At 43.8% G+C, this 14,478-nt stretch overlaps 1 protein-coding gene across 2 annotated transcripts in view; it reads right to left on the bottom strand.

Moving 5' to 3' along the window:
• Window positions 1–10,671: 10,671 nt before the first annotated feature.
• The window catches only part of LOC110507564 (numb-like protein), a 62,005-nt gene continuing 58,198 nt past the window's right edge, over window positions 10,672–14,478 (bottom strand). For both annotated transcript variants that reach the window (XM_021587630.2, XM_036964704.1), the window contains exon 9: window positions 10,672–13,997. In XM_021587630.2, the coding sequence (XP_021443305.1) occupies window positions 13,090–13,997 (908 nt within the window). In that variant the 3' untranslated portion in view covers window positions 10,672–13,089. The remainder of the gene's footprint in view (window positions 13,998–14,478) is intronic.

Raw genomic sequence — 14,478 nt, forward strand, 5'->3', positions numbered from 1 at the left:
ATATGGGACAAAATATTCTTATGTTAGATGATGCTCCTACAATGACTAATGTAAAATGGATCAGTTGTATAATGCGCAATAATCCTTTCTTGCCACTAGGTGGAGGTACATCAATAGCAATGTCTTTCCCTGCCTGCAGCATCAATACGCATTGGCTGACAAAGTGTCAGTGATTGGACAGGGATTTCTTAACCACTATGGCCTACATAACTACTGATATCATTGAACCATGGTAGGTTTTGACAGAAATGGTTAATTCAATTTAATCTGGTCTGTTTTGAATGATGACCGTTTGATGTACATACCAACATTTATCCATGTTGACTTACTGTAATACATGAATCACATGTAGAAGCAGGCAACATGAGATGAGGATGGCAGACGGCAGATTAAACACACTAGTGATGACCCTTACTGCATCACATACTGTACCAGGAGCTTTGAACAATTGCATAATATCTTGCATCTGTTGTGTACACAGATTCGGACTGCGATGAAGATGGTGAAAAATCAAAGCATTACGTTTCAAAGGTAATAGGCAACTGTTCCAACTATGTACAGTACCAGCCCAAAGTTTGCACATACCTACTCATTCAAGGGTTTTAGTTTGTTTTGACTATTTTCTACATTGTAGAATAATAGTGAAGACATTACAACTATGAAATAACGCATATGGAATCATGTAGTGACCAAAAAAGTGTTAAACCTCTTGAAGCTAGGGGGCACTATTTTTATGTTTGGAAAAATAATGTTCCCAAAATAAACGGCCTATTTCTCAGGACCATATGCTAGAATATGCATATAATTGACAGATTATGATAGAAAACACTCTAAAGTTTCCAAAACTGTCAAAATATTGTCTGTGAGTATAACAGAACTGAAATTGCAGGCGAAACCCTGAGAAAAATCAAACCAGGAAGTGGCTTCTATTTTGAAAACTCCATATTCCATAGCCTCCCATTGCTCCATTTAAAGGGATATCAACCAGATTCCTTTTCCTAAAGGTGTCAACAGTCTTCAGACATAGTTTCAGGCATTTATTTTGAAAAACTAGCCAGAACGATAACATCGCGTCAAGTGGAGTTTTGCTCACGCAACAGAATTTGGACAGCTATTGTTTTTCCCTCTCCTACTGTGAAAGACATTTGCGGTTGATATATTATAGATTATATTGTGGATATTATGGATATTATTTGGAATTTTCGTCTGCGTTGTCGTGACCGCTCTTTCCTGTGGATTTCTGAACATAACGCAACAAACAAGCGGAGGTATTTGGATATAAAAAATAATCTTTATGGAACAAAAGGAACATTTGTTGTGTAACTGGGAGTCTCGTGAGTGAAAACATCCGAAGATCATCAAAGGTAAACGATTAATTTGATTGCTTTTCTGATTTTCGTGACCTAGCTACTTAATGCTTAGTGTACATAATGTTTTGTTATGCTATTGATAAACTTACATAAACGCTTGGAATGCTTTCGCTGTAAAGCATAATTTCAAAATCTGAGACAACAGGTGGATTAACAAAAGGCTAAACTGTGTTTTGCAATATTGCACTTGTGATTTCATGAATATTAATATTTTTTAGTAATATTATTTGACTGTGGCGCTATGCTATTCAGCGGTTGCTGATGACAATTATCCCGCTTAAGGGATGGGTATCGTCAAGAAGTTAAACAAATCAAAATGTAGCCACCATTTGCCTTGATGACAGCTTTGCACACTCTTGGTATTCTCTCAACCAGCTTCACCTGGATTTCTTTTCCAAAAGACATATGATGAGCACTTTCTTCACGCTGCGGTCCAACTCATCCCAAACCATCTCAATTGGGTTGAGGTCGAGTGATTGTGGAGGCCAGGTCATCTGATGCAGCACTCCATCACTCTCCTTCTTGATCAAATAGCCCTTACACAGCCTGGAGGTGTGTTGGGTCATTGTCTTGTTGAAAAACAGATGATAGTCCCACTAAACTCAAACCAGATGGGATCGCTGCAGAATGCTGTGGTAGCCATGCTGGTTATAAAATGTATTTGGATTTGTTTAACACTTTTTTTGGTTACTACATGATTCCATATGTGTTATTTTATAGTTTTGATGTCTTCACTATTATTCTACAATGTAGAAAATAGTAAAAAATTACGAAAAAGGCTTGAATGATTAGGTGTGTCCAAACTTTTGACTGGTACTGTGTGTCTCCATCTTATTCCCAATTATGGTCGTAATCAATAGTCCCCTATTGGAACAGGTACATATAGGTTAGTTGTATGCATATTGTCATGTCCACATACTGTAGACTACCCACATTGGTCTATGGGTAGTCTATGTGGGCATCATGCCCTCCCTGGGACACCCTGGCAGCTATCAGGCTTGTTATTTATGAATGACAGCTGCTGGCAGGGGTCGGTAGGAGCTGGCAGGGGATGAAGTGGCGCCAGTGCAGTTGGGCAGTGCCAGGGCGCCAGTCAGAGCTCCAGGGCTGGACACAGTGGTGGGGAAAAGAGTGGGAGGGGTGAGGAAAAAGCATTGAGTATCCAACCAGTCAGGCCTCACAGGCAACAATATCAACCAACCTTCTAGAATGGTGGAGGCTTTGTGTGTGTGTGTGCGTGGGTGGGTGGGTGGGTGCGTGCACATGAAAGCATGCGTTTGCATGGTTGTGTGTGCATTTACATGCATGTGCAAGCATGCGTGCGTTTAGATACACTACATAACCAAAACTATGTGGACACCTGCTCATTGAACATCACATTCCAAAATCATGTATATTAATATGGAGTTGGTTCCCATTTGGTGCTATAAAAGCCTCTACTCTTCTGGGAAGGCTTTCCACTAGATGTTGGAACATTGCTGCGGGGACTTGCCTCCATTCAGCCACAGGAGCATTAGTGAGGTCAGGCACTGATGTTGGTCGATTGGGCCTGGCTCGCAGTCAGCGTTCCAATTCACCCCAAAGGTGTTCGATGGGGTTAAGGTCAGGGCTCTGTGCAGGCCAGTCAAGTTCTTCCACACCGATCTCAACAAACCATTTCTGTATGGACCTCACTTTGTGCACGGGGGCATTGTCATGCTGAAACAGGAAAGGGCCTTCCCCAAACTGTTGCCACAAAGTTGGAAGCACAGATTAATCTAGAATGTCATTGTCTGCTGTAGCATTAAGATTTCCCTTCACTGGAACTAAGGGGCCTAGCCCGAACCAGGAAAAACAGCCCCAGACCATTTTTCCTCCTTCACCAAACTTTACAGTTGGCACTATGCATTCGGGCAGTTAGTGTTCTCCTGGCATCCGCCAAACCCAGATTCGTCTGTCGAACTGCTAGATGGTGAAACGTGATTCATCACAGCAGAGAACATGTTTCCACTGCGCCAGAGTCCAATGGCGGTGAGCTGTACACAACTCCAGCCGAAGCTTGGCATTGCGCATGGTAATCTTAGGCTTGTGTGTGGCTGCTCGGACATGAAAATCAAATCAAACCAAATCAAATTTATTTATATAGCCCTTCGTACATCAGCTGATATCTCAAAGTGCTGTACAGAAACCCAGCCTAAAACCCCAAACAGCAAGCAATGCAGGTGTAGAAGCACAGTGGCTAGGAAAAACTCCCTAGAAAGGCCAAAACCTAGGAAGAAACCTAGAGAGGAACCAGGCTATGTGGGGTGGCCAGTCTTCTTCTGGCTGTGCCGAGTGGAGATTATAACAGAACATGGCCAAGATGTTCAAATGTTCATAAATGACCAGCATGGTCGAATAATAATAGGGCAGAACTGTTGAAACTGGAGCAGCAGCACGGTCAGGTGGACTGGGGACAGCAAGGAGTCATCATGTCAGGTAGTCCTGGGGCATGGTCCTAGGGCTCAGGTCAGTTGAAACTGGAGCAGCAGCACGGCCAGGTGGTCTGGGGACAGCAAGGAGTCATCATGTCAGGTAGTCCTGGGGCATGGTCCTAGGGCTCAGATCCTCCGAGAGAGAGAAAGAAAGAGAGAAGGAGAGAATTAGAGGACGCACACTTAGATTCACACATGACACCGAATAGGACAGGAGAAGTACTCCAGATATAACAAACTGACCCCAGCCCCCCGACCCAAACTACTGCAGCATAAATACTGGAGGCTGAGACAGGAGGGGTCAGGAGACACTGTGGCCCCATCCGAGGACACCCCCAGACAGGGCCAAACAGGAAGGATATAACCCCACCCACTTTGCCAAAGCACCGCCCCCACACCACTAGAGGGATATCTTCAACCACCAACTTACCATCCTGAGACAAGGCTGAGTATAGCCCACAAAGATCTCCGCCATGGCACAACCCAAGGGGGGGCGCCAACCCAGACAGGATGACCACATCAGTGAATCAACCCACTCAGGTGACGCACCCCTTCCAGGGACGGCATGAAAACCCATTTCATGAAGCTCCCGACTAACAGTTCTTGTCCTGACATTGCTTCTAGAGGCAGTTTGGAACTCAGCAGTGTCGTGTCATTGGCTATGCCGGATTAATTGCTAAGACATGCTATTCTATAAAATAATTGATCCGTAATTAATATCACCTGATTGAGCTAATCATGTAAATGTAAATAACTAGAGAGTCGGGCACCACAAAATAATATTTATAGAGCTGTTATCTTCCGAATAAACTCTTAAAGACCTAGTAATATTTTACATCAACAGCAGTCAATATTAATCGTCACCTTAATTCAGTCTCATCTGAAAGTTGTAAATTCTTGGTTATCTGCAAGAACCCTGGCTAACAAGTTGAATCAGCAATACAAAATTGGGTTTAATTATTTATTTACTAAATACCTAACTAATCACACAGAATTACATATACAAAGAATGAATTATACCTGGATAATTCTTTAGCGGGCAGAACAGATATGACAGCTTGTTACACAAAGGAAAAGGGGCTGGGTTGAGTAAAAGAACGGGAAGACAGGAACAAAGGCGAAGCTGTGCTATCGTAAATACAGTATCTTATGCATTCTAAATTACCGCCCATTTGGAAAAGGAAAATGCAATAAATATTTACTCTGAGCTGCGCTTCAGTAGGTTGGTGGTAGATGGAAGGCCGAGTTGCCAAACCGAGTCCTCTGTCCTTTGAAGAATGTCTCTGGTGGTCAACTTGGACAAGTTGTAGTAACGTCGTTGTGTGGTAGATGGGATACTCTGTCTGTTCCTTCCTAACCTGTGTTTTCAGCTGCGGTCGCTAACTCAACGGCTAGGAGGTATCACTTCTGTCGTGAATAAGAGTTCAAAGTTCATACCATTCGCAACCAAAGCTCATGCTGATGTTGGCTTCGTTCTGTAGTTTTATCTGAACCATTCTGACATAGGTTCGTCATCCTCATATCCTCGGAACAGGTAGTTATGTTGTCGTCAAGGGCTTATATAGGAAGGGAGAGGAGGATGTGTTTGAAAAGTTTTATAGCCCTTGTCCCTTCACAGGGGAGGGCCACTGATTGAGCAGCCCTATCTTATGAAAATCCAAATATCACATTTCATCCCATCACAAATAATTTCATATTCAAACATTTAAATTGAACAACAATTCCATGTGAATCTGATAACTGATGTATAGACTTTCCACTGTAGAGTTTATGTCATCTTATCATTGATGAGAATGTCTCAGATGACAACCGAACTGACATCATATTCATTAAGTACCACCACATATGTTCAATTGTTCAGATTACCAGAATATAGTTCATTTCCTCCCACATTCTGACGTTCCCAGAATCTCTATGTTAACCAAGGGTTTTGCAAATGTAACCTTAGTAGGGTAGAGAGAGGAAAAGGGGGGGAAGAGGTATTTATGACTATCATAAACCAACCCCCCAGGCCAACGTCATGACAGCAGTGAGTGTTGCAACCGAGGACAGATGATTTGTATGCGCTTCAGCAGTCGGCGGCCCCATTCTGTGAGCTTATGTGGCTTACCACTTCGCGGCTGAGCCATTGTTGCTCCTAAACGTTTCCACTTCCCAATAACAGCACTTACAGTTGACCGGAGCAGCTCTAGCAGGGCAGAAATCTGACAAACTGACTTGTTGGAAAGGTGGTGTCCTATGATGGTGCCACGTTGAAAGTTACTGAGCCCTTCTGTAAGGCCCCTCTACTGTCAATGTTGTCTTTGGAGATTGCATGGCTGTGTGCTCGATTTTATACACCTGTCAGCAACAGGTGTGGCTGAAATAGCTGAATGCACTAATTTGAAGGGATGTCCACACACTTTTGTATATACATTTGGGAAAGTATTACTTTTTCCACATTTTTCCACACTTTTTTCCACATTTTGTTACATTACAGCCTTATTACAGCCTTATTCGCCCTCATCAATCTACACACAATATCCCACAATGACAAAGTAAAAACAGGTTTTTAGAAATTCTGAAATATTACATTTACATAGGTATTCAAACATTCTACTCAGTACTTTGTTGAAGCACAATATATTATTGAGTCTTTTTGGGTATGATGCTACAAGCTTGGTACACCTGTATTTGGGGATTTTCTCCCATTCTTCTCTGCAGATCCTCTCAAGCGCTGTCAGGTTGGATGGGGAGTGTTGCTGCACAGCTATTCAGGTCTCTCCACATATGTTTGACCGGGTTCAAGTCCGGGCTCTTGTAAGTATTTAGACCCTTTGCTATGAGACTAGACATTTAGCTCAGGTGCATCCTGTTTCCATTGATCATCCTTGAGATGTATCTACAACTTGATTGGAGTCCACCTGTGGTAAATTCAAATGATTGGACATGATTCTGAATATATAAGGTCCCACAGTTGACAGTGCATATAAGAGCAAAAGCCCAGTCGTGAGGGGAAGGAATTGTCCGTAGAGCTCTGAGACAGGATTGTGTCGAGATCTAGGGAAGGGTACCAAAAACTCTGCAGCATTGAAGGTCCCCAAGAATACAGTGGCCTCCATCATTATTAAATGGAAGAGGTATGGAACCACCAAGACTCTTCCTAGAGCTGGCCACCCGGCAAAACTGAGCAATCGGGGGAGAAAGGCCTTGGTCAGGGAGGTGAACAAGAACCCGATGGTCACTCTGACAGAGCTCCAGAGTTTCTCTGTGGAGATGGTAGAACCTTCCAGAAGGACAACCATCTCTGCAGCACTCCACCAATCAGGCCTTTATGGTAGAGTGGCCAGACGGAAGCCACTCCTCAGTAAAAAGGCATGATATGACAGCCCGCTTGGGGTTTGCCAAAAGAAACAAGATTCTCTGGTCTGATGAAACCAAGATTGAACTCTTTGGCCGGAATGCCAAGCATCACTTCTGGAGGAAACCTGGCACCATTCCTACTTTGAAGCATGGTGGTGGCAGCATCATGTTGTGGGGATGTTTTTGTTTTTCAGCGAAAGGGAGAGACCTGAAAATAGCTATGCAGCGATGCTCCTCATCCAACCTGACAGAGCTTGAGAGGATCTGCAGAGACGAATGGGACACTCCCCAAGTACAGGTGTGCTTATAGAATCATACCCAAGAAGACTCAAGGCTGTAATCGCTGCCAAAGGTGCTTCAACAAAGTACTGAGTAAAGGGTCTGAATACTTATGTAAATGTGATAATTCTGGTTTTTTACATTTTTTATACACCGTTCAAAAGTTTGGGGTCACTTTGAAATTTCCTTGTTTTTGAAAGAAAAACACATTTCTTCGTCCATTAAAATAACATCATATTGATCAGAAATACCATGTAGACGTTGTTAATGTTGTAAATGACTATTGTAGCAGAAAATGGCAGATTTTTTTATGGAATATCTACATTATCAGCAACCATCGCTCCTTTGTTCCAATGGAGCGTTGTGTTAGCTAATCCAAGCTTATCATTTTAAAAGGCTAATTGATCATTAGAAAAACCCTTTGCAATTATGTTAGCACAGCTGAAAACTGTTCTGATTAAAGAAGCAATAAAACTGTCCTTCGTAAGACTAGTTGAGTATCTGGAGCATCATCATGTGTGGGTTCGATTACAGGCTTAAAATGGCCAGAAACAAATAATTTTCTTCTGAAACTCATCAGTCTACTCTTGTTCTGAGAAATGAAGGCTATTCCATACGAGAAATTGCCAAGAAACTAGATTAGAAAGAGGAGTGGGAGGCCCCGGTGCACAACTGAGGACAAGTACATTAGAGTGTCTAGTTTGAGAAACAGACGCCTCACAAGTACTCAACTGGCAGCTTGATTAAATAGTACCCACAAAACGGCAGTCTCAACGTCAACAGTGAAGAGGATGCTCCGGGATGCTGGCCTTCTAGGCAGAGTTTCAAAGAAAAAGCCATATCTCAGACTGGCCAATAAAAGATAATAGACACTGGACAGAGGAGCTCTGCCTAGAAGGCCAGCATCCCAGAGTCGCCTCTTCACTGTTGACGTTGAGACTGGCGTTTTGCAGGTACTATTTAATGAAACTGCCAGTTGAGGACTTGTGAGGCGTCTGTTCCTCAAACTAGACACTCTAATGTACTTGTCCTCTTGCTCAGTTGTGCACTGGGGCCTCCCACTCCTCTTTCTATTCTGGTTAGAGACAGTTTGCACTGTTCTGTGAAGGGAGTAGTACACAGCGTTGTACAAGATCTTCAGTTTCTTGGCAATTTCTCACATTTCTCAGAACAAGAATAGGCTGACAAGTTTCAGAAGAAAGTTTTTTGCTTCTGACCATTTTGAGCCTGTAATCGAACCCACAAATGCTAACACAACATGCCACTGGAACACAGGAGTGATGGTTGCTGATAAATGGCCCCTGTACGCCTATGTAGATATTCCATAAAAAATCTGCCGTTTCCAGCTACAATAGTCATTTACAACATTAACAATGTATACACTGTATTTCTGATCAATTTGATGTTAGTTTAAAGGACAAAATATGTACTTTTCTTTCAAAAACAAGGACATTTCTATGTAACCCCAAACTTTTGAACGGTAGTATGTGTATATTTTCAAAAATTTCTAAAAACCTGTTTTTGCTTTGTCATTATCGGGTATTGTGTGTAGATTGATGAGGGGGGGGGGGGGGGGGGGGGGGGGACTATTTAATCCATTTTAGAATAAGGCTGTAACGTAACAAAATGTGGAAAACGTCAAGGGGTCTGAATACCTTCGGAGTGTGTGTGTGTGTGCCTGTGTGTTTTGACATTTTGAGGTTGCTTGGAGTCAATGAGGCTTCAAACCACAATTTTTATACTGAAGATAAAAGATTCTTTAAGAAACATAATAAATATTAAAATACACTTTTCATCTGTTCAAATGACCTCGTTGAGTGACTGTGTGTGTGATTAGCAGCCTGCGACAGGGAAGAGAACAATGGACTCTGAACTGATCAAGGTCTAAACGTACGAAATCAATCGACCTAATCACCTCCCTCACCTCAAGGACTTTAAAGGTCACGTGCGAGTGCTTACATTTCACATCCATAGCAATTCCCAACGTTATTCTAACGGTGGCAAAGCAACATTTAACAGACGTGAAGTGGAAACAGATGTGCCACAGTATCCATACACCAATCTTAAAACACTAGAAACAAATAGCAGTGAATGTATTATCTGCCCATTCCAATATCTGGGTTAGCGCTATTACACAAACACAGTTACTGATTACCATTCTGATATCACATGCTGCCGTCATACACTTACCAGCACTGTGTGACGCACCAGATTGAAAGCAGATAAACATTTGTGTTGTTTTTTGTGGAGTTGATATAAAGAATGACTTTAGGTGATTATGCACCCAGATCATACATTGAATTGGGGTAAAGTAGCAGCAGTAATACACAATAAAATTCTCCTCTGATATGCTTTATGAATATGGGCCCTGCAGTTAAGCATGTCCTTAATAGAAACAGTGAGAAGTCTTAGATGACAGCTTCTCCTCAGGCCAGACAGACACCACTAGGATTTGGCCTACGTGAGCACATTAGTCTGCTTTTTTATTTCCAACAACATTCTTTCCCTATGGCAGTTTCATTTATATATGTACTGAGCTTTTTCTGCCTACTCTGGCAGTGTTGGGATGTTTATAAATTACCCTTTCACTGCTGTGTCCATGGCAACCCATTTCCCTTGCACTGTTCTGTAGTAGTGGGGCCTGTCCTCATTCTAACTCTGTCTTTGTTGTGTTTCCTGTTGTCCCGATTCTTCCTCAGCGCTGCAGTAAGCAGTAGCGGAAAGACAATGACGAGAGAGTTACTACTAAAATGACTCAAGTGTTCTGTGGCTGTCCTCTTTTTCATGGCCCTTGGGGAAGAAAAGGGGCCTTGTCTGGTCGCATTAGAGGCCTGAGCTTTTGTCAAGACACCAGAGAAAGTACTGTGAACAGCGGTAGAGTTGGCAAGCGTAGTCAATGCCTACAATGAGAGAGAATTCTTCAACGCTTCACACCATGACTTTCAGGGCATACAGTAGGTTTGAGATATAAAATACAGCTATGGAGAAAATTCACTGAATTGAATGACTGGTGCTGTTCAACTATTGACCATCTTTAAAAGTAGACTATATACATGAGGCTTTTTTATGCCAATGGTACACGCATCCCCGTTGGCACAGGGTGCAGATACATTTGATCTACTAGTACTGGTGAAGATAAGGATAAGACAGGTACATGACCTCCATTGGGAGAAAGGGAGGGCGAGAATGATACAGAATGCAAACATGCAGACACCAACACAAGTTTAATATTATATTATTTATTTATCTTTGTACAATGTAATTACAATACAAATATGTAGGTTTAAATACAAAATTCTGTAAATAAAGAATAAAAATAAACTCCACTAGTTTGTTATCACTACACTGTGGTTTACAATCAAGTTTAAGAGGTAATTTAGTTCTTATTTTGAACATAATTAACCTACAGTTTAATTTAAAGGGCGTGCAAACAAGGGTAATTTAACTAAATAAAAACAGCAATTTCATGAATGACTATGTCTTTTCTCTTAAAAGACGGGGAGAGAATTCATTTAGAAAATCTATTTGTCTAAACGAGCAAAAGCATGGCTCCTCACTACTGCTTTATATCTTTGGGAAAGCAAATGGATGTCAGTCAGTATTGTGCCACGTGAAAATGGCAAAGCCTGATTGGCCGAGTCCTAAGGAGTTAATGACCAGGAGAGCGGGATGGATGGAGCCTGTTTGTCGAGTTGTGATGTCGATTCAATAACACTGGTCCCCTGGGTTCCACTCCGTCTCACTCCCCATACACTCCTGTTGTTTGGGGCAGGATCGTACATAAAGCATTATAATGGCAAATAGCACAAAGCATCCCATCGAAGCACATGCGTTTGCCCCGTCTTGACTTGCCATTGGAAGTCCTGCCAAATGGGCTAAAATTCCGATATGGGATTGTAGCTATAGTATACTGCACATTTACTGTCTTTGTGTGTTTCAACTAAAGTCACGGAAGGAAATGCTTGCCTCTTTTGAGAATGTGATCAAACAGTAAAGTCTTGTGTCTATGGAGCTCTAAATGCATGGTGAGTATCATTCTAACAGAAGTACCTTTGTTTGGGAGTAGTGAAAGGAGATTAAAGAAATGAAACAACCAGTCTGTTTAACGTAACATTTTTCTTCTTTCGTCTTTTCTCAGTTCATCACAGTCCTTCAATAGTCCACTTCCTCGTCTCATTCTCGTAAGTATGCCCTCCATCTCTCCGTCTACCTTTCACCTTCCCCTTTTCTTTCCCTCTTCCCCGACTATCCGTATCACTTTCATGTCTTTGTTTTCCCTCTACAAAGATGGATGCCTTCCTCAGTCTGTTTAAAGTGGTAAATGACTCATCACTTCCTCTAGGCATCTTTACTCAGCCTGGTAGAGCACACAGCAGGTGCCATAACGTCTTCCTGTCACAATGGCCTCAGGACAAGAGCCTGGATCCAGAAGCCTCTGCAAACTGACTGTAGTCCCACTATGTCAGAAGTGCAGCTTGACCCAGCCTACTGGGCACACTGGTTGAATCAACGTTGTATCCACGTCATTTCAATTAAATGAAGTTGAACCATCGTTGAATTGACGGCTGTGCCCAGTGGGAGGCACTACTTTTGACCAAGGCCCTATGTAGAAATAGGGTGCTATTTCAAACCCAGTCCCAGCGACAAAACAACATCATAAGTTCCTCTCAAATAAAGCTATCCCGACCTCGCCATCTTTATCTTACGAAGTGCTCAAGCTCTTCCCTCCCGCCTCTCTTGAACATCAGGCTCAACATTCCCAAATAGACCCTTGTAGTGTTGACTGAATAAACTCGTACTGGGGGTGACTACTACTCTGTTTCAGAATATAACGAGAGTCAACCAACCACGTTGGAATCTGGACCATTTGAACCCTTTCCAGAATGTTCTAGGGTTCTAGTGTGTCTGTCGTGCAGGTGGAGTGGCACTGGGACAGAGGTGTGTTAGGTCACCATGGTGATTTAGCTAACAGTGACTCATTTGGGTTGAATAGCAAATTAATACGTGGATTGGTAAGAAATAGAGGGTGAAAAAAGCATGCTATTTACACTCATTTCCAGCCTCTGGTTTCATGACTCACTCCCTCTCTTTGCTCCCTCCGCTGCCAGTTACAGTTGCTAGTTATTTCCCTCCTCTTTCCAGTTCCACACGAAATAAATACAGGGAGAAACAACCTTTGAACACTGATGAAGAAAAATAAAATGATGTAAAACTAAAACGGTTAAAATCTAAGTAAAAATAATAAATAAAACAATTTTGGCCGTCAAACTGTCACTCTTATTGGTCGACGCCTCCTTTGGGGTCTCTACCGTCGAGTCGTGTCATTGGCTAGTCAACCAGGGCCTTTGCTGTGCTTGGGTAACATCAGCGTAATTTCTCTGTGTCTCATCTCAGTGTTCTGTGATGTGTCCATATTCTCTGGCTCCTCCATAGATCCCCACGCAGAACATGATTGCTAGAAATCCCATGGAATGTATCGCGAGGAGCTCCATACACAGTCATCATGTGTTCAGACCCAATTTACATCCCTAGGGTCTCAACAAAGGAGGAGAAAATTAAGAGGGGGGTAGCGAAAGCATTTAGGGCAGGGGGCTGGGGGCTGAGTGGAGTGGTTCAGTCTGGTTGGGGGTCTGCATCATCATAGTCTATGCAGTGGCCTGACCTGGGTTAATACCGAGTTTAAGCTCGATCTCAAAGGTCTTTTGCAAGTCATTGGAGAAAGGGTTGGGCGCCGCCTTGGGTTGCGATTTGGTCTCCAGCGCAGCCCACTTTGCCTCGAAGCGATCAACCTCCTGGGCATTGGCTGGTGGCGGGTTGGCCAGCTGTGCGCTCTCCGGTGGCCAGCTGCTGCTACTGCCACCGTTGCTGCTAGTGCCGTTCTGCGTGATGGTGGCGAGGGAGGAGGTGGGAATGTTGTGGGGGAGGCCGTTGACGGTGGGATGAGCTCCAAAAGGTGGCATAGGGAACCCGCCCGGCTGGCCGGAGAAAGAGTGGCGATGCCCGCCACTGAGCGTGCCCATTTTAGGCCCTGAGCCCATGCCCATGGAAGGCCCGCCGGTAGAGCCGCCTGCCGTGCAGAAAACATTAGCCACCATCTGGGAAGGCGTGATGCCCACCACAGGCACACTGGCGTTGGAGTACGCCATGCTGTTGGCCAGGGCGGGCATGTAGGCCTGCATGGGTACAAACGCTGGCTGCATGGGTGGCTGGGTATACATGCCCACGGGCGCGGGAGTGGCATCAAACGCCAAGGGAAAGGACTGCATGGAAGTGGGCAGGGAGCCAGGTACCCCTGGCATGGTTGCCCCTGGCATGGATGCCCCCATTAAGGGCACACATGACATAGGTGTGCTTGACATGGGTGGCCCTGGAATGGCAGGGGTGGGCTGGATAGGTGGTGGGGGCAGGTTGGGGGTCTGTTGCTGGGCTTTGACGGCCTGGGCCACCTCCTCCAGCCAGCGCTCAGCCTCGGAGGGCGTCCTCCTGTGCCCACTGTGGACCACCGGTGGAGGGGACTGGACCGGGGGCTCTGCCTGCACCCAGGAGGACGTGGCTGTGGAAGAGAAGCAGAGCACCACACGTCAATCACATGCTACATCAACCCCGCTGCTGGATCTCTCTACAGCTTTACCATGACAAGCACAGAAGACACACACACTCCCTATTCGGCAGCCTTTTCTGATTAGGGCCGGGATTCAATGCAAGGCGTGCCATATATACAACAAACCTTTAAAGGGTTGAGCCGACATGCACAACATTTGCCATGAATGTGACCTCCACAAACATTGGGTAAAAGGCCTTTAAAAATCTCCATTGACGGCTGTATAGTGACCTGCACTGTAGCACATCACAGACTGAATCCCGGCCTAGAGATAACTGACACTTCGCAGGCAATTCAGCCTTACAAGCATTAGAAACAATAGAGCATTAGAAACATTACAAATACAAACACAATACAAACGCATTACAAACACAATACAAATACATTACAAACGCAATGCAAATACATTACAAACGCAATACAAAGTTGGAGT

Source organism: Oncorhynchus mykiss, chromosome 27 (genome assembly GCF_013265735.2).
Source record: "Oncorhynchus mykiss isolate Arlee chromosome 27, USDA_OmykA_1.1, whole genome shotgun sequence".
NCBI lineage: Eukaryota > Metazoa > Chordata > Actinopteri > Salmoniformes > Salmonidae > Oncorhynchus > Oncorhynchus mykiss.